Here is a 17,821-nt window from a genome sequence, read left to right as displayed (position 1 = left end):
TTAAATAAAAACACACATTCTACTCATGTAGAATCACCAGGCAGGCCCCACAAATAACCGAGAGATGCATTTTAAATAAAAGGACACATTCTGATTCGCGGGCCGGACTGAGAAGGCGATTGGGCCGGATCCGGCCCCCGGGCCTCAGTTTGCCTACCCATGGTGTAAACTAACTATCGCCCTCTCTCTTCGACGCGCGGAACGGAAAAGCCGCCGGCTTCGGTTGGCGCAGGGGACAAGAAAGCGCGTCGCACCGATCCGGGATCACTTCCTGTGTGAGGAGCGGCTGCCAGCAACACTTCCGGGTCAGCGCTCCTTCTCTGCTTTCCCTGGCCAGCTGCGCTTCCCGTCCCGGAGTGCCACGATGGGGATCCTGGAGAAGATCGCGGAGATCGAGAAGGAGATCGCCCGGACCCAGAAGAACAAAGGTTTGGCTTCTCCTTAGGACGCGCCGGCTGAATGGAAGAGGCTACCCCTTGACTGGGGCCTTTGAAGCGCCTGCTCGGCAGGCAGAAGTTCAGCAGGTGCAGCTTTTCCTGGTTGAAAAGCTTCGCCTGCTGAGTTTTTGCCCCGAGAGGGTTAAAAACAATAATAGGAGCTCTAAGGTCCTGGGCTGGGCAATGGCAGAGGGTTGAGGCTGTTTTTGCGGGGTTGGCAGGGTGTGGATTTATTTTATTTATTAGATTTATTAAGGGAGGGAATGAACTGCAGGGTTGGGGGCGGGCGGCTTTCCAGATGGGCTCCTACAGCACCTGCATGCAAAGTTTGTGTACCAAGTGTGTCGCATTTGTTTGCCCCGCACTGCCTTTTCGTTAACGCTATTTTGCTCCAGCACTTCTGTGCCCCCCTTCTGTATAAATACATTTGGGGAGGCAAAACAAGTGCGGCTGCAAGGTAGCTAGGGGACTTTAAAAAGCGGGGGAATAAGACGGTGCATGGAGATTCATAACACTGAAATTTTTTGTTGCTGATTTCAGGTCTCTTCACAACATAAAAACACAGAATAAGAACACAAAATGCACAATAAAAGTAAACAAACCAGAAACTATCAGAGAGTAACAGTTAAAAGCCTGAAGCTCTTCATTTTTAAAGTTCATACCTAGTGTGCGGTGAAATCTGGCTCTTTATCCCTTTCCTCAGCCCAGCTGAGTAATTGACAGAAATACAGCCGGAGGTGCTTTTTGCCTTTAGAAAGGGGGAACGGTAGCTCTGGTTGACCAGGTTGGAGAGCTAGGCAAGAGGAACAGAGAAGGAGCCATTAGGAGGGTACAGGTGCACTAACTCATTGGTCACTGATTTTGTTTCCTAGTCATGCATGTGTGTGTTACTTTTTCTATTTCCGCTCTAGCCACCGAGTATCATCTTGGCTTGCTGAAGGCAAAGCTTGCAAAGTACAGAGCTCAGCTTTTGGAGCCTTCCAAATCGGCGGCGGGCAAAGGCGAAGGCTTTGATGTGATGAAATCTGGAGATGCCCGGGTGGCGCTGATTGGTTTCCCCTCTGTGGGTAAGGTCAGTGACACTTGGAGAATTCCTATTCCTGTGCCTGTTACTTGGTGTGCTTCCTTTTAAAGCAGGTGGGGGAAACCTCTGGCCCTCCAGATGTTGCTGGGATGCACATCCCATCAACCCCAGCCAGCATTGCCAGGATTCAGAATCGATGGGTGTCTGTAGTCTGGAGGGCCACAGGCTCCCCACCCTTGCTTTAAATGAAGTCTCACCCTCAAGTTTATAATTCAGGGGTCGGGATGTTGGGAGTCATTCTGCACAGAAACAGTAAAGATGTTTGTACGTTTAAGAACAGATTTTGTGAGCTCTGGGCTGAATGGTTGCAGCTGGCCATGACTAAAAAAGGAGAAAAGCTGCAGTTTGAACTTTGCCTGCAGGAAAAACACCCACAAGCTTTGCTCTTTGTTGTTTTGAAATAAAACCTATATTTAATTTGGTTTTACACCTGTCTCATGGAGTCACAGTCTCTGTCATCTGCCACCAGTGGAAAATCCCCCTCTAGCACAGAAACATTTATCCAGTGGCCAAATCTGTCCCTGCAGACCTCTCTGTCTAGCATTTGGTACTCTCCCCAGCAGTGTTAGAAACTCAGATATATAAGCTAGGCAACAGTTGGCTCTTTAAACCAAGGTTATAGTCACCAAATTGGAATGTTTAGTTGCCATTTTGGGGCAAGACGGCTCTAAAGTCTTACTTTTCAAAGGATAGGTGGATGGACTGTGATTGATTTTTCAGTTAAACATATGACTGGATTAAGAGCTTTGAGAACTTAAAGAAGAAAAGTCACTTGATCCAGGGTCAGTCCATGCCTATTCTGACCTCTGTTTCTTTATGGTGACATGCATAACATAAGAATATTGTCCACAACTGTGAGCAGGGCAGTGGGGTGGGGTAAATGAAGACAAGAAACAACAACAATTAGCTATAATGTTGTTCACTACTCCTGCTCAGGCTGCACCGTGAAAGTATTTGGCTTTCTGAAATTCATTCTGATTACGCAAATAAAATATAACACAGGCATAGGCAAACTTGGGCCCTCCGGATGTTTTGAGACTACAGTTCCCATCATCCCTGACCACTGGTCCTGTTAGCTAGGGATGATGGGAATTGTAGTCTCAAGCCCATTGTAGTCGCAAGCCCATAGGGAAATTCGTCTTGCGAAGCGCCTCTGCAGACGGAAAACCCTTTTGTCTTGCGGGTTTTCCATCTTGTGAGGCATTCGTCTTGCGGGGCACCACTGTATGTTTTTACATGGAAAGTTCACATCAGCACAGCTGCTGATTTGTCACAAGTGGGTGGCTTTCCTCTGCCACTGCTAACACACTCATCCTCCCTTTCAGTCCACCTTTCTGAGTTTGATGACTTCCACGGCGAGTGAGGCGGCTTCCTACGAATTCACCACATTGACTTGTATTCCTGGAGTCATAGAGGTTAGCGCAGTTCCATTGGGTTGCTATCTGCAGGGGCAGGAATGAAACCGCACTGCGGTTTTTATGTGAATGCAAGGTTTGGGGGCTGTTGAATTCTGTTTCTTTTAGAATGGGAGGCTCCATGTATTTCAGAAGCAGTCCCTGTTTGCCTTCTGGGGTTTGCCAGATGTTAAAACTAGGAAGCCAATGCCTTAACGTTGGGTCCTCTCTCCAAGAATGCACCTAGAGTAGATTGGAGGCCCACCAGCTGTGTTCTGATAGCCACCAGGGACTCGATAAATGCCCTGGATTAGCTGCCTGCTTGGGGCTGCGGAAATGGAAGGTTACCACGCCGACAGCAGGCCAGAATTTACAGCTACTCAGGGTGGTGGGTGACCTCAGGCTAAGGCCACACCCCCCTTTCCTCAGGATGTCCCCCCCATAGGTCCAGTTTCATACCCCCAATGTGCCCTTGACGTCTCACATTGCCTCTTGCTCCTCTTTATGGAGGATGGAGAGGGATGGGTGTAGAAACTAGTCTGCAGAAAGGTAAAATTTACATTAATTGTTCTTTCTGTTTTTGCCTCTGGTCCCACTCTCTACTTTGGATTTAAAAAAAAAAAAGCCTCCGGTATCAGAATCCTTTAGGCCTGCCAATTCTCTTCCTCATTTTTTGGATGAACAACTTTTAGATTATTGTTTTCACTCATCCAAGGAACTCTCCTTGTGGTCTCTGAGCAAAAAAAGCAGGCTGTGCAGTTCTAAATAAACCAGGAGATCCCCTGATGAAGTGTGTGTGTGTTTGTAATAATAATAATAATAATAATAATAATAATAATAATAATAGTTTATTATTTATACCCTGCCCTTCTGGCTGAGTTTCCCCAGCCACTCTGGGCGGCTCTCAATTGAGTGTTAAAAATAATACAACATTCTATATTAAAAACTTCCCTAAACAGGGCTGCCTTCAGATGTCTTTTAAAAATAAGATAGCTGCTTATTTCCTTGACATCTGATGGGAGGGCATTCCACAGGGCAGGTGCCACTACCGAGAAGGCCCTCTGTCTGGTTCCCTGTAACCTCACTTCTCGCAATGAGGGAACCGCCAGAAGGCCCTCGGCACTGGACCTCAGTGTCCGGGCTGAACGATGGAGGTGGAGATGCTCCTTCAGTTATACTGGGCCAAGGCCGTTTAGGGCTTTAAAGGTCAGCACCAACACTTTGAATTGTGCTCGGAAACGTACTGGGAGCCAATGCAGATCTCTCAGGACTGGTGTTATGTGGTCCCGGCGGCCAGTCCCAGTCACCAGTCTAGCTGCTGCATTCTCTGAACATGCATGAGAATGCTAAAAAGGTGAAGTGACCTGTAAGCTTAGGATATCAAAACCTGGGGGGGGGGTAAGGGCTGGAGGTGCTCTGTATCATTATAACCGCCCCCTCCCTCCATGTGCTGCTTCACGGTCTTCTCTTTCGTCTTTTGCCAGTACAAAGGAGCCAACATCCAGCTTCTCGATCTGCCTGGGATCATCGAAGGAGCTGCTCAAGGTAGGTGGGGAATGTCGCCTGTGTCTCATTCTGCCCAGAGCAGCATTGACGTTCCCAGGGCAGTAGCACTTTTGCACAGTGACAAGGGACCTTTTCTTCAGCTTGATGGAGCACATTCGCTCCTGGGCAGCCTTCCAGAGGCTGTTCCCACGTGGTGTGTGGGGACCAGAGGCGAAAGTGAGCAAAGCAACACATCCTCGTTCTATTTGTATGGCACCTTTCTGCAGTGAAGCCATGCCCAAGGTGGCTTAACAGCATCAAAATATGTACATAGTTTATTCTGACAGTTACAAAATTGTAGAAGAATATAAATATCCCTGAACTCTAAGCTAATGGAAGCATCTCAGTAAGTCTTCAGAAATAATAATAATAATAATAATAATAATAATAATAATAATAATAATAATTTTATTTATACCCTGCCCTTCCCAGTTCAGAAAACTGGGCTCAGGGCGGCTAACAACAAATTTAAAACACTTAATTTATGCAACAAAAAACAGCATAAAATACAGTATAAAACATGAATAACAATAAATTCAGAATTAAAAAGTCAATTTAGAGGGGAAATCCATCCAATAAACATTAGATGATCACCAGGGCTAGTTGGCTAAATTAGTCCTATTTGGGCCAGTGAGAAGATCAGGGGAGAATTAGCTGTGGGATCCCAGAGCGGATAATCTTCATAAAAAGGGGAGGGGAGGGAAGGAAAGGGAAAAAAGATCAGGCTAAGTTCAAATTGAAAGCCAGGTGGAATAGCTCTGTCTTACAGGCCCAACACAAATAATAATGAGGCCTAACAATAAAAATTGAGAGTCCCATGGACTGCAAGAAGATCAAACGTATCCATTCTTAAGGAAATCAGCCCTGAGTGCTCACTGGAAGGACAGATCGTGAAGCTGAGGCTCCAATACTTTGGCCACCTCATGAGAAGAGAAGACTCCCTGGAATAGACCCTGATGTTGGGAAAGATTGAGGGCAGAAGGAGAAGGAGACGACAGAGGACGAGATGGTTAGACAGAGGATGAGATGGTTGGACAGCTACAAACATGAATCTGACCAAACACAAGGAGAAGGGGATGACAGAGGACAAGATGGTTGGACAGTGCTCTCAAAGCTACCAGCATGAGTTTGACCAAACTGCGGGAGGCAGTGGAAGACAGGAGTGCCTGGCGTGCTCTGGTCCAGGGGGTCACGAAGAGTCGGACACGACTAAACAACTAAACAACAACAACACCCCCCCCCCCCCGGTGAATCACATCTCTTGCGTATAGAAGGGGTGGGTTGGGAATAGAACGGGAGTTAAAATCCCTTTTTGATCTTGCAGTGCTGCCAGCTCCCCCTGCTTTTGGCCCTGGCTCTGTGCAGCATCCTCCTTTCGTATTAAGAAGTGTTCCTCCCACCTTGATTGGCAGTCAGGTTAATCGTGCAGCTAGGCCTGCCTCCTCCCTCCCTGTCCTTGGACAGTGAAAAGTCTCGTGGTCCTTGGGGGATGCTCCTGGGAGTAGGATGCAGCCAAGCAGCGGGCTGCTGAACTGCAGGCATTTTCAGCATGGGAAAGGGGGGGATAGTTGTCTAATGAGAACTGGCCTGGGGAGGGTGAGGAGAAGACGCTACCCAAGCCCTGCCCTGTATTTGAAGGAGTGGGGAGCAGCACTAATGGAGCTGTATTTTTTAAAATAAGCCTTTTTGGGAAGCCTTCTGCATCAAAAGACAGGGTGGAAAGCAATTCCTTGTTTGCATGATGCAAAAAAGCAGAGATTCTGTTATTGCCTCTGCTACACAGCTTCTTGCTCTCCTGCTGTCACAGCAAGTAACTCCCATTTTCTCCTTTCCTTTGCAGGAAAAGGCCGAGGGCGCCAAGTGATTGCTGTAGCCCGGACTTCTGACGTCGTTATCATGATGCTGGACGCTACAAAGGGGGAAGTGCAGAGGTTAGCGCCGAGAGGGCAAAGCATTCACGCGTGGGTTGAATTATGTGCAGATCTGCCTGAGGATTTGGCGCTTTCCTGGACTGGAAGGGAAAGGGTCGTGGCTCAGTGGTTGAGTCTCTGCTTTTCATGCAGAAGGTCCTAGGTCAGGGATCGGCAACGTGCACGCCATGGGCCAGATGCGGCCCACAAAGACCGTTTTACTAGCCCACGAGACACCCCTGAACCGAGCCATCCGCTCAGCGAGTCCCCCGCGCGCTGCGCTAAATCGGCGCAGCGCAGGGACTCGCCGAGCAGCACCGGAAATTTCATCTGCGCACACACAGATACTGGAAATCACGTCTGCACATGTCCAGACACCGAAGATCGTGCCTGCGCAGCCGGATTTTCAGCGTCAGGGCATACGCAGAAACAATTTCTGGTGCCGTAGACATAATTTCCGGTGTCGCGCTGCGCCAGTCCGGCCCACCAACGATCTCCGTGGGAGTGATCCAACCTATGGCTGGTAAACCTTTGCTGACCCCTGTCCTGGGTGCAACCCCTGGCAGTTTCGGGTAGGGCTGTATATATCTCTTCCTGAAACCCTAGGAGAGGGTTTTGGCTCTCATTTTACTGGGTTTATTTGGGTAATGGCTTGGCGGCTCTTTATGACCACATCCTCCCTCCCTTCCTCCTGCAGAGCTCTGCTAGAAAAGGAACTGGAATCAGTAGGAATTCGGCTGAATAAAGTCAAGCCCAACATCTACTTCAAGGTGAGGCACCGCAGGTGGGCGAATCATAGGACTGACAGCTCCTCCCGTACAAAACACATAAATACAGCAATTGCCAGCTTGGTGGCCTCCAGGTATTGCTGAGGTCCCCAAACCCATCAGCTGCATCCAGGTTGCCTGGGGTCAGAGATGACGGAGCTGTGGTCCAAGAACATTTGGGCACCGAGTTGACTTATTTGTGTCTCAATAAATAAACCTCACACATGGGAGACAGGACAGACGGTAGGGAAGGCTAGCCTCCCACGCTTCACCTACCTTCCACCCCACCGGAAATGATCCTTGGCTGTGTGTAGGAAGTATCCAGCTTTGTGAGATCACCCCCCGCCTCTCGAAATCGGCTCCTTAAATGGGTCGGGTCTGTCACTTGAAATGTGGTGGTGAAGGGGGCTGGGGAAACCATTTGCCGCAAAGGTTCTTGCTTAAAATAAAGATGCTTTGGCTTATTTAAGTGTATTGCTGCTTAAGTGAGCAGTTGGGTCAAATTCTGCCCAAGTGCTTTTCATTGTTTCTCTGCAAGAAGAAAGGACTGGAATAGGGTTGGTAGGGAACTTCAAGGCCAGCGGGCAAATGTGGCCCTCCAGGACTCTTTATGTGGCCCTCAGGTCCCCAGCCCATGCCTCTCACCAGTCCTGCTCTGCACCTGCTTGAGTGGTTTTGCCTGGCTAGGATGTGTCCTTGAGCTCCGATGATGCTTCTTGCTCAGAGGGGTGTGAGAGAAGAAGCCACTAACATATTTGCATGGCTGGCATGTGCACTGTTGTACAAAGGTCTCACACTTTGCTCTTCTCGCTTTTACATCTGGTCGTGCCTGTCACTGGCATGCGGCCCCTGGAAGGTTGTGTATGAGAGAATAAGGCCCTTAGGCTAAAAAAAGAGGTTCTCCCTCCCTTTTAGAAATTAATACCAAATAAAACAAAAGCTGAACCCAGGCTCCTTTGGGAGGAAGGGCAGGGTAGAAATTGAATAAATACAGTGGTACCTCGGGTTACATACGCTTCAGGTTACATACGCTTCAGGTTACAGACTCTGCTAACCCAGAAATATTACCTCGGGTTAAGAACTTTGCTTCAGGATGAGAACAGAAATCGTGCGGTGGCGGCGCAGCAGCAGCAGGAGGCCCCATTAGCTAAAGTGGTGCTTCAGGTTAAGAACAGTTTCAGGTTAAGAACGGACCTCCGGAACGAATTAAGTACTTAACCCGAGGTAACACTGTATCCTGAAGCAGTCCAGGCCTCTTGCAAGCCGTTCTCTGACCATTGCTCTGAGTTGGATTTAAACCCAGAACAATCATGTTCTATTCTAGTGATTCACACATGCTGTCTTAAAGCAGTCTGCCACATCTGCCCCCATTTGGTCACGTAGTGTAAAGGTCACCAACCTTTTTGGGCCCATGAGTGTATTTGCAAACTGTAGGAACTGTTGAAGTGCTTGCACTTTTGCTGCCCAGCCATTAATCTCATTATTTATTTTTATTATTATTATTCTTTATTATTACTGTTACTACTATTACTACTCTTACTGACGCTACAGGAATGTAGTTTTAAAGTACGTGAACATCTGCAAATGTCTAAAGGATTTAGCCTGTGCAAAATTGATGTGAGTGATCACTTTAGACCAAAATGAATATATCATGGGATATACCAAAGAGGCATTCTCAGCAATTCACCTTTCACCTCTGTCTGCATTAGGCAGTGCCATCTTATGCAAACGTTGTGGCATCCAGTATACTCAAAATATACATTTTTGCTGAATCAGCCTCGTTGAGGGCCATCTTGACAAAGCCTCTTTTCTGTCTTCCAGCCCAAAAAGGGAGGGGGCATCTCCTTCAATTCAATGGTGACGCTGACTCAGTGCTCCGAGAAGCTGGTGCAGCTCATCCTCCACGAGTACAGTATCCTTTTTCACGGAGATTCTTGGTGGCTACATTTCTCAGCAAAGCAATTCAGGGCACCAGCTGTAAAGGTGCCTTGCAGTGTCGTTGGTAACGCCCTGAGCAGTTGAGGGTGGGTGGTTTGGACCCAGGTGACCTGAAAGATCCTGTCTCCCTGCCTGGGTCCTGAGATCCTCGGGTGAGCACCTTCTCTTGGTCCCATCAACATCAGAAGAACTGTTGATTGTGACACAGAAGACAGAGCCTTTTCTGTGGCAGCTCCCAAGTTACAGAATTCCCTCCCAAGAAAGCTTAGCTTGGCTTCTTCCTTGTTATCCTTCCACTGGCAATCTAAGACCTTCCTGCCCAGACAGGCATTTGGAAACTGAGATGCAGATGATGCTGATATCTAGGCTGCTGTCAAAGCAAATTATTCTGTAATTGCTGGTTCTAAATGTGTTTTGATGTATTTGAATTTGTTGTTGTTTAATCATTTAGTCGTGTCCAACTCTTCATGACCCCATAGACCAGAGCACACCAGGCCCTCCTGTCTTCCACTGCCTCCCGCAGTTTGGTCAAACTCATGCTGGTAGCTTCGAGAACACTGTCCAACCATCCCGTCCTCTGTCGTCCCCTTCTCCTTGTGCCCCCCATCTTTCCCAACATCAGAGTCTTTTCCAGGGAGTCTTCTCATGAGGTGGCCAAAGTCTTGAAGCCTCAGCTTCAGGATCTGTCCTTCCAGTGAGCACTCAGGGCTGATTTCCTTCAGAATGGATAGGTTTGATCTTCTTGCAGTCCATGGGACTGTCAAGAGTCTCCTCCAGCACCATAATTAAAAAGCATCAATTCTTCGGTGATCAGCCTTCTTTATGGTCCAGCTCTCACTTCCATACATCACTCTTTAGGGAAGTTTTTAATGTCTAATGCTGTATTGTTTTTAATATTCAGTTGGAAGCTGCCCAGAGTGGCTGGGGAAACCCAGCCAGATGGGCGGGGTATAAATAATAAATTATTATTATTAATATTATTAATATTATTATTATTATTACTGGGAAAACCAGTATTTGAATTAGTTTGTTTTTATTCTGCATTTTATAATTTTGCAAATGTTGTAAGCCGCCTTGAATCCCAACTTGGGAGAAAGACGGGCTAGAAATATATTTAGTCATCGTCACAATGTCCTGGTCCTGAGACATCGCTGGGCTCAGGAGCAAAGCAGTAGGCTCAGACCGAGAATGAGGGCGACCCTGGAGAGGCACTGCCAATCAGTGTTGACAATACTGGACTGTATCAGGCATATTTTCCTCTCGCATCAACACTTTGGGGTAGGTTTGGCTGCAAGATGGTGACTGGCCTAAGATTACCTGGCCAGCTTTGCTGCCGAATGGGGATTTGTCCTTGAGTTTCACCAACGCAAGCTGGATGCTTGTAACAGCACAACACACTGGCTCTCTTAACAAACACAAAAGGGTTTAACCTTGACTCTGCTCACCTAAGAAATATTTAATGCGGAGGTTCTGTTCAGGGAAGACTGCACACCTGACGAGTTCATTGACGTGATTGTTGGCAACCGGGTCTACATGCCCTGCCTTTATGTGAGTACCTTGTGAGAAGGTTCATACTTTTAACAGAATGGGATGGGGGGGTGGGATGTATTTAACCCTAAGCAAGGGTTTCTTTTCAGGGAACAAGTTTCTGAGGAACACAAGCGGCGGTGGGGGAGAGCGATTGCCTTCCTTGTTGAACTGTTTCTTTAAATTTAAAGGTTCATCATTGTTTCACCCAATGTGTATACCTTTAAGGGGCCGGAGCAAGGGCCAGAGCAGACTAATGAGATCCAGCCTTGCAGCTGTGAGGCATAGCAGGTGCTGCTGAGTTGCATTGATTAAGCTGTGTTGGGAATTGGCCACAGTATATAAGGAGCAGCACCTAGCTCTGCCTTTTACCCTGGGGGATGGGTTGGTGGTTGGGTCGTGTTTGCTAGTTTGTATTTAGTGCTTAAGGAGTTTTTGTTTTTCTTATTAAAACCTTGTTTAAGTTATTTTTGAGTCCGTTCTTTTTAATGCAAGCTCTCCCCAGCAAGCTCTCTGCGCTACTATACTGCGAAAAAGCCAACATCCCTGCCCTGCTTGTGAGCTTCCCATGGGCATCTGTTTTACCACTGTGGGGACAGAATGCTGGACTAGACCGACCTTTGGTCTAACTCTCCAGGCTTTTCTAAAGTTCTCAAACACCCCTGTGGAATGCCCTCCCATCAGATGTCAAAGAAATAAACAACTATCTGACGTTTAGAAGACATCTGAAGGCAGCCCTGTTTAGGGAAGTTTTTTAATGACTAATGTTTTAATGTATTTTAATGTGTTTTTAATCTTTTGTTGGAAGCCGCCCAGAGTGGCTGGGGAAACCCAGCCAGATGGGCGGGTTATAAATAATAAATTATTATTATAATTTTTATTATTATTATTATTATTATTATTATATGCTTCATGTTGAGCGCGTTCAAGTTGCGCTCCGCGGCAACCCGGAAGTAACAGAGCACGTTACTTCCGGGTTTCGCCACTTGCGCATGAGCAGACGCTCAAAATGACGTCATGCGCAGAAGCTGCGAAAAGCGCCGCCCGTGTGCGCAGACGTGCCGTCGCTAGTTACGTTTGCTTCTGGATGCGAACGGGGCTCCAGAACCTCTGTATTATTATTATTATGCAGGTACCACTGTATTATTATTCTTATTATTAATTTTACCTATAAGAGCTCTCATCTAGGTATTCTGAGTGAATTATGCATTGATTTGAATAAGCTTAATATCCAGATCTTTGGCATTCTAAGACAGAATCCCATATCCAGAAAGCATCCATTCCTCATGCAGTTAGGCCTGTTTGTTTATGGTATTTGTACTCCAACCTTTAGCCAGACAGGCTCTCAGAGGGTCACACAAAGATCAGTATTAAGATGCTCCCTGCATCTCCAGCCCACAATCAAAGCAAACTTGATGCACAAGGCAAAAAAGGGATAGGAGGAAGGCGAAAAAGGGATTGAGGAAGAAGCAAGCACAATATGCCTGCAGTCTGTACTGGGTGCAATCTGCAGTTCCATGCAATTGTCAGTTAACCTGAGAATAAAGTTCATTCAAAAAATTGAATCAATCCAAGTTCATAGCCCCTATGGTCATGGAGACATTGTGCAGACAGAGCCTTCTCTCTCTGAAAAGGGTGGCCCAAAAAGAAAGACACCCTTCTTGGGGGAAAGGGCTGCAAAGCTTTAGAAGAACCAGCCTGTTTTCCAAAACAAATAAGCAAACCACCAGTTGCCTTCCCTGCCTTTTTGGATACTGGATTGGAGACGGATTACTGTTATAAACTTTTGCTGTGGAATTAAAATCGTCGGAAAGCTACAAAGGATAGCTGCTGCATGTAGTTTCTTATGAAGCCTATTACTTTTTTTAATGGAGCACCATCAGGCATGTCCCTGCCCCAAGAGGCTTACACTCCAAATTTGGCTCCCCAACTTGGTGCCCTCCAGCTGTTTCGAACTACAACTCCCATTAGCACAAGCCCTCAATTTAGCTGAACAGAGAAGGGGGAAACTGACTCCTTGCACCATTAATATTCCTTTCTCCACCACCACCTTTTGGATCAGGTTTATAACAAAGTCGATCAGATCTCCATGGAGGAGGTGGATCGCCTGGCTCGGAAACCCCACAGCGTTGTGATCAGGTAAGGTGAACCTTCCCAGCCCTGTGTTTTGTGGCCAGCATGCGGTTGGCTTAAACTCCAGAGCATGTGGTATGATGAGCCCTTTGGAAGAAAAGTCATCTTTGGCTTCTGTTCTCCCTGTATACCTTTTTAAATTAATACTTACTAGATTTATTCTTGCTAGAAGCTGAAGCCTATGGGCAAGTGCATCTCTAATTATGTGATGGGATGAAGCAGTGTGTACCCCCCCCCTCACCTGGCCCAGTGTGCCAGGAACCACTACCGTACTTGGTCCCTGTAGTATCCCACCAACATCTTGCAGACAGACACCACTTTGAGCAGCACCACTCTAGAAAATGTGCACATTTTTTAAAAATCTCAGCGCGAACAAGACAACTATTTGCGGCAAGCCAAACAGGCTGAATATCTTCTCCCACCCCACCCCTAGTCTCCAAGAAAATGATCCCCGTTTGATTAACAGAGAAACGGGAACCAAAATAGAAAAAAGATGTTTAAAATGAGGTTTTAAAGGCCTGGGAGAGAGGAGGGAGATATTTCCCTGGTTTTGAAATGACAGGCAAGCCTCTTTGAGGAGGAGATTCCACTGCCCAGGCCTTTTCTGTGTCCTTATCGCCCTGCCACCCACTTTGTGTGTGTCCGCCTCTCTCTAGCTGCGGCATGAAATTGAACCTGGACTACCTGCTGGAGATGCTGTGGGAATACCTGGCCCTTACCTGCATCTACACCAAGAAAAGAGGCCGTGAGTAGCACAAGCAGGCCAGCAGGATTGGGTGGAACTAGATCTGGAAATGAATACGGGCTTCAGGGGAGGAGGGAGGATCCGAAATTCTCGTGCCTTAGTGACCTTGCTATTTTTTCTCTCTTTTCTCGGTCCCGGACAGAGAGACCAGACTTTTCAGATGCCATCATCGTACGGAAAGGGGCATCTGTGGAGCATGTGGTAAGCATTGAATTTTTGAGCTGCAGAAGCACCCGCCCCCCCCCCCCAGCTATTTTCTACACACACTCTGCACTGCCAGCTCTTCCCAGGCTGAAACCATCCAGCCAGAGATTCAGTCTTCTTCTTTGAAAACACACTAGGGCAGGGGTGGCTAACCTGTGGCCCCATGGATCAGCTCCCTGCCCATTGACTGTACCGCCTGGGGCTTCATGGGAGATTGAGTCCAGGAAGATCGCACTGCCTTAGCTACCCTCTGCCTTTTGGCTACAGCTCTGCTTCAGGAGCAGTTGTTGCCTTAATTGCTTCAATGTCCTGAGCTAGGAAATAAGGTTAGCCATTGTCCGGTGGTGCCTTCGGTTTGGGGACTGTGGGGAACAGACCCATTTTGGGGGTAAGGGAGAAGCTGTTCTGCAGACAGCCATGAGCGTGAAGTTGCCACTTTGGAATTGGGTATGTAATGCCAGGCTCATTTTTAAGAGCAGCTCCGCTTCAGAACCTCTGCAGCATGACTTTGGAAAGGGATAAGGGGTGTCATCTGCAAGGAGTACAGTAAGTAAAACTTAGGGAGCTGAGATTGCAAGGCCTCACCTGGTACATCTGAACCTTTTTCTCCCTTCAGTGCCATCGAATTCACCGGACGTTAGCAAGCCAGTTCAAGTATGCGTTGGTTTGGGTAAGTGTGCTATGACAAGAAAGTGGGGTGGAACAGAGGGCTCGGGTGTCTTCGCCAAGTATTAGTGATATAGGCAGGAAACATGGGGGAAGCTTTTAGTGGCTTTTTTAAAAGGAAGTTTGACAAATGCACTAAAAGGGATGGGTGAGCTATTAACAGCAGCTCTGTAGAACCTCCATGTACAGAGTAAGAATATCTCACGGCCAGCGAGGACTGTTTCTTTTATGCTGCACTGGTGGGATTCCCACAGGTATTGCCAAATAATAATAATAATAATAATAATAATAATAATAATAATAATAATTTATTTGTACTCCACTAATAACTACCTAGCAGTTCAAAAGCACAAAAGTGCAAGTAGATAAATAGGTACCGCTCCGGCGGGAAGGTAAATGGCATTTCCGTGTGCTGCTCTGGTTTGCCAGAAGCGGCTTAGTTATGCTGGCCACATAACCCGGAAGCTGTACGCTGGCTCCCTCAGCCAGTAAAGCGAGATGAGCGCCACAACCCCAGAGTCAGCCACGACTGTACCTAACGGTCAGGGGTCCTTTTACCTTTACCTAAGCTGACTGGGTTGCCCCAGCCACTCTGGGTGGCTTCCAGCATATATGAAAACGCAATAAAACATTAAACATTAAAAAACTTCCCTATATAGGGCTTCCATCAGATGTCATAGTGCCCTCCAGGTGGTGTTGGACTTCAACTCCCATCAGCCCCTGTCAGCATAGCCAGCTATGATGGGAGTTGTGGTCCAGCAGCATCTAGAAGGCTCCCACGGGCTACCGAACTAGTAGCTGGGTCTTGTTGGCTCTGTAGTCTCCTCCACTGGGGTGTTCTTGGGGCTGACCTCGCAACAGGTAAAGAACTGAGGTGGGGATGAATGCATGGAAAGATAGGGTGGCAGCCTCAAGGGGCAAGCTGAGGTGTCCATCACAGCGTCCAATAGCTCAAAGGGGGACAGCCTTCAGCCCCAGGCCCCCGCACACACACCCTGCTCAATTTCATGTGCTCTGATTTCAACAAGGGGTGGGGGAACAGGGAAAAGAGGTGGCGAAAAGTCGAAAGGAAAACAGGGGTGGTCTTCCGCACCTTCTCCTCTCAACAGAGGAAAGAAGGCTCACCCCTGCTGCAGCTGTTGAATCCATTAGGCCCGGGATAGAGAACCCGTAGCCCTCCAGTTATTGCTGGACTCAAGCTCCCATCACCCCTGACCCTTGGCCATGCTGGCAGGGGCTGATGGGAGTTGGAGTCCCACAGCATCAGGAAGGCCATAGGTTTGCTTTCCCTGCCCGTCCCGGGGGCGGGAGTGCTCAGAAGGGAACCCTTTCTTGGAGACATTGGCAATCCGTTGGCAAGTGGCATTGGGCAGTGGTAGGGGCACCTCCCTGTCTTCTTGCCAGAGAGACCCCCAAACCAGGGCTGGTGAAACTCTGTTGTTTTTTGGCTTTCAAGGGAACCAGCACCAAGTACAGCCCCCAGCGAGTAGGACTCAGCCACTTGATGGAACATGAAGACGTCATCCAGGTTGTCAAGAAATAATCCTCGTCGTCGCTGGTCCCTCTCCCTGCTCTGCTCTGCAGTATTTTCAACGCGACTCGGCAGGAAACTGTCTAAAAGCCAAAAAGAAGAAGAAAAGCCTCTGTCTGTAATGGGAAGTTTTTCCTCCAGCTCCTCATAAGCTTCCATGAAGCTTCCACGGAGGATAAGAGACTACTGTGGAACTTCTTGCAGGTTAGGGACACGGAGAAGAGAGGCTCTTGTCTTATATACTGACATGCTTAAGGGGCACCTTTCAATAGCATGGTCTTGGGTGCCTTTAAGATGCTCGGAGCGGGTTTGGTTGTGACTTGACAGCTGCCCAGAAAAGTGGCCTTGGATCCATGAGCTGAAAAACACAGGAAAAGAACCACCATCCTCCTCCTGTTCTTCCTCCTTTCCTCCCGTGTGTGTTGGTTCACGAGCAGAACAAACAGCTCTGTTCAAAAATCAGCACTTGGACAAAAACGATTCCGGGCAATGCAGGGATTTGTTTACAGGTGGATCGCTTCGTCACGTTCACAGAGTGCCCCGTGGAAGTTCATTTCCACCCGTTTTCTGGCTAAGAGGGGTGGTGTTGATAACTTCCACTGGGGTTAACGGAAACGAGGCCAACTTCTCCCTCTCCCATATCACCCCGTTTGGCAAGACAGCAACCAAGAAACAGCACACCTGCTGCTCCTGCAGCTCTGCTCAAGAAATTTACTCCAGACCCATCAGAAGCCATTTGTCCTTCAGTTGAAATAAAGAATGGTTCTTGTTTCTCTTTGGAACTCCCATAATGTCAAAGTTGTGAAGTATCATTTTCTAACGGCTGTGAAATATTTCCAGTGGTTCTTTTTGTGCTCTTGTTCCTGAGGCTGCAGCTTTTCTTTTCCTCCACTGTAGGACTGGTCGTGCCCGCTGAGAGCCAGCGTGGTGTAGTGGTTAAGAGTGGTAGTCTCGTAATCTGGGGAACCGGGTTCGATTCCCCGCTCCTCCACATGCAGCTGCTGGGTGACCTTGGGCCAGTCACACTTCTCTGAAGTCTCTCAGCCCCACTCACCTCACAGAGTGTTTGTTGTGGGGGAGGAAGGGAAAGGAGAATGTTAGCTGCTTTGAGACTCCTTAAAAGGGAGTGAAAGGCGGGATATCAAATCCAAACTCTTCTTCTTCTTCTTTTAACAGCTTATTTTGAACTTCTATTTGGCTTTTCTTCTTAACAGTACAATTTGGAAATCAGCCAGGGCTTAGGTGGTGTTCTGGCTGCTCCCCTTCAGCCCAGGGTTCTCTTATGCTTGGCTGGACACACATGGCAGGGAGAAAAACTGTTGCATGAAGGGAGAGAGATTATATTTCAAAACTTCCATGGCCTATATTTGTAGAATGTATTTGTAGGATATTGTAGAGTCGGAAGAGGTTCAGAAAAAGGCAACCAAAATGATCAAAGGGATGGAGAAACTCCCCTCTTAGGAGACGTTGTGGCATTTGGGACTTTTTAGATGAGAGAAAAGTTGAGTAGGTGGTGACATGGTAGAGGTATGGTATAGGCATAGAGATTTATTTAACAACAGTAACAACAATAACAGTGTATACCAAAGAGGCCACAGATAATTAATGGCCAAAGGCCTGGCAAAAAGGATATGTTTGTGGCTGGTGCTGAAAGCTATGTAATGAGGGCAAGAGGTGAGCCTCCCTGGGGGAGAGCATTCCACAAGCAAGGGGCCACCACCAAAAAGGTCTGGTCTCATGTTTCCACCCTCTAGCTTTCCCATGTAGGGGGCATACCAAGAAGGGCCTCAAGTGACAATTGCAGGGTTTGGGTAGGATCATTCGGGAAGAAGTTTCTGCCAATCGGGTTCCCTCCAGATAACCTCCTATCCAGCCAACACCAGGTTGACAAGGCTTCTGTAGTTGCAAGATTCTGACACCAAGCAGGCGCCCAGACTAGA

At 47.7% G+C, this 17,821-nt stretch overlaps 1 protein-coding gene across 1 annotated transcript; it reads left to right on the top strand.

Moving 5' to 3' along the window:
* The first annotated feature begins 272 nt into the window (after positions 1 to 272).
* Positions 273 to 16,672, top strand: DRG2 (developmentally regulated GTP binding protein 2). Its single transcript, XM_083413704.1, has 13 exons — positions 273 to 428; positions 1,349 to 1,509; positions 2,847 to 2,936; positions 4,400 to 4,460; positions 6,301 to 6,391; positions 7,068 to 7,140; positions 8,959 to 9,049; positions 10,526 to 10,623; positions 12,665 to 12,741; positions 13,392 to 13,480; positions 13,623 to 13,681; positions 14,301 to 14,354; positions 15,807 to 16,672. The coding sequence occupies exons 1-13, from the start codon at positions 365 to 367 to the stop codon at positions 15,891 to 15,893; spliced, it is 1,095 nt and encodes a 364-aa protein (XP_083269830.1). The 5' UTR covers positions 273 to 364; the 3' UTR covers positions 15,894 to 16,672.
* The last annotated feature ends 1,149 nt before the right edge of the window (positions 16,673 to 17,821 follow it).

This window comes from Podarcis tiliguerta (assembly GCF_965153285.1).
Source record: "Podarcis tiliguerta genome assembly, chromosome: 14".
Taxonomy (NCBI): Eukaryota; Metazoa; Chordata; class Lepidosauria; order Squamata; family Lacertidae; genus Podarcis; species Podarcis tiliguerta.
The sequence above is the reverse complement of the archived record's forward strand: the minus strand, read 5'-3'. Positions and strand labels throughout refer to the sequence as shown.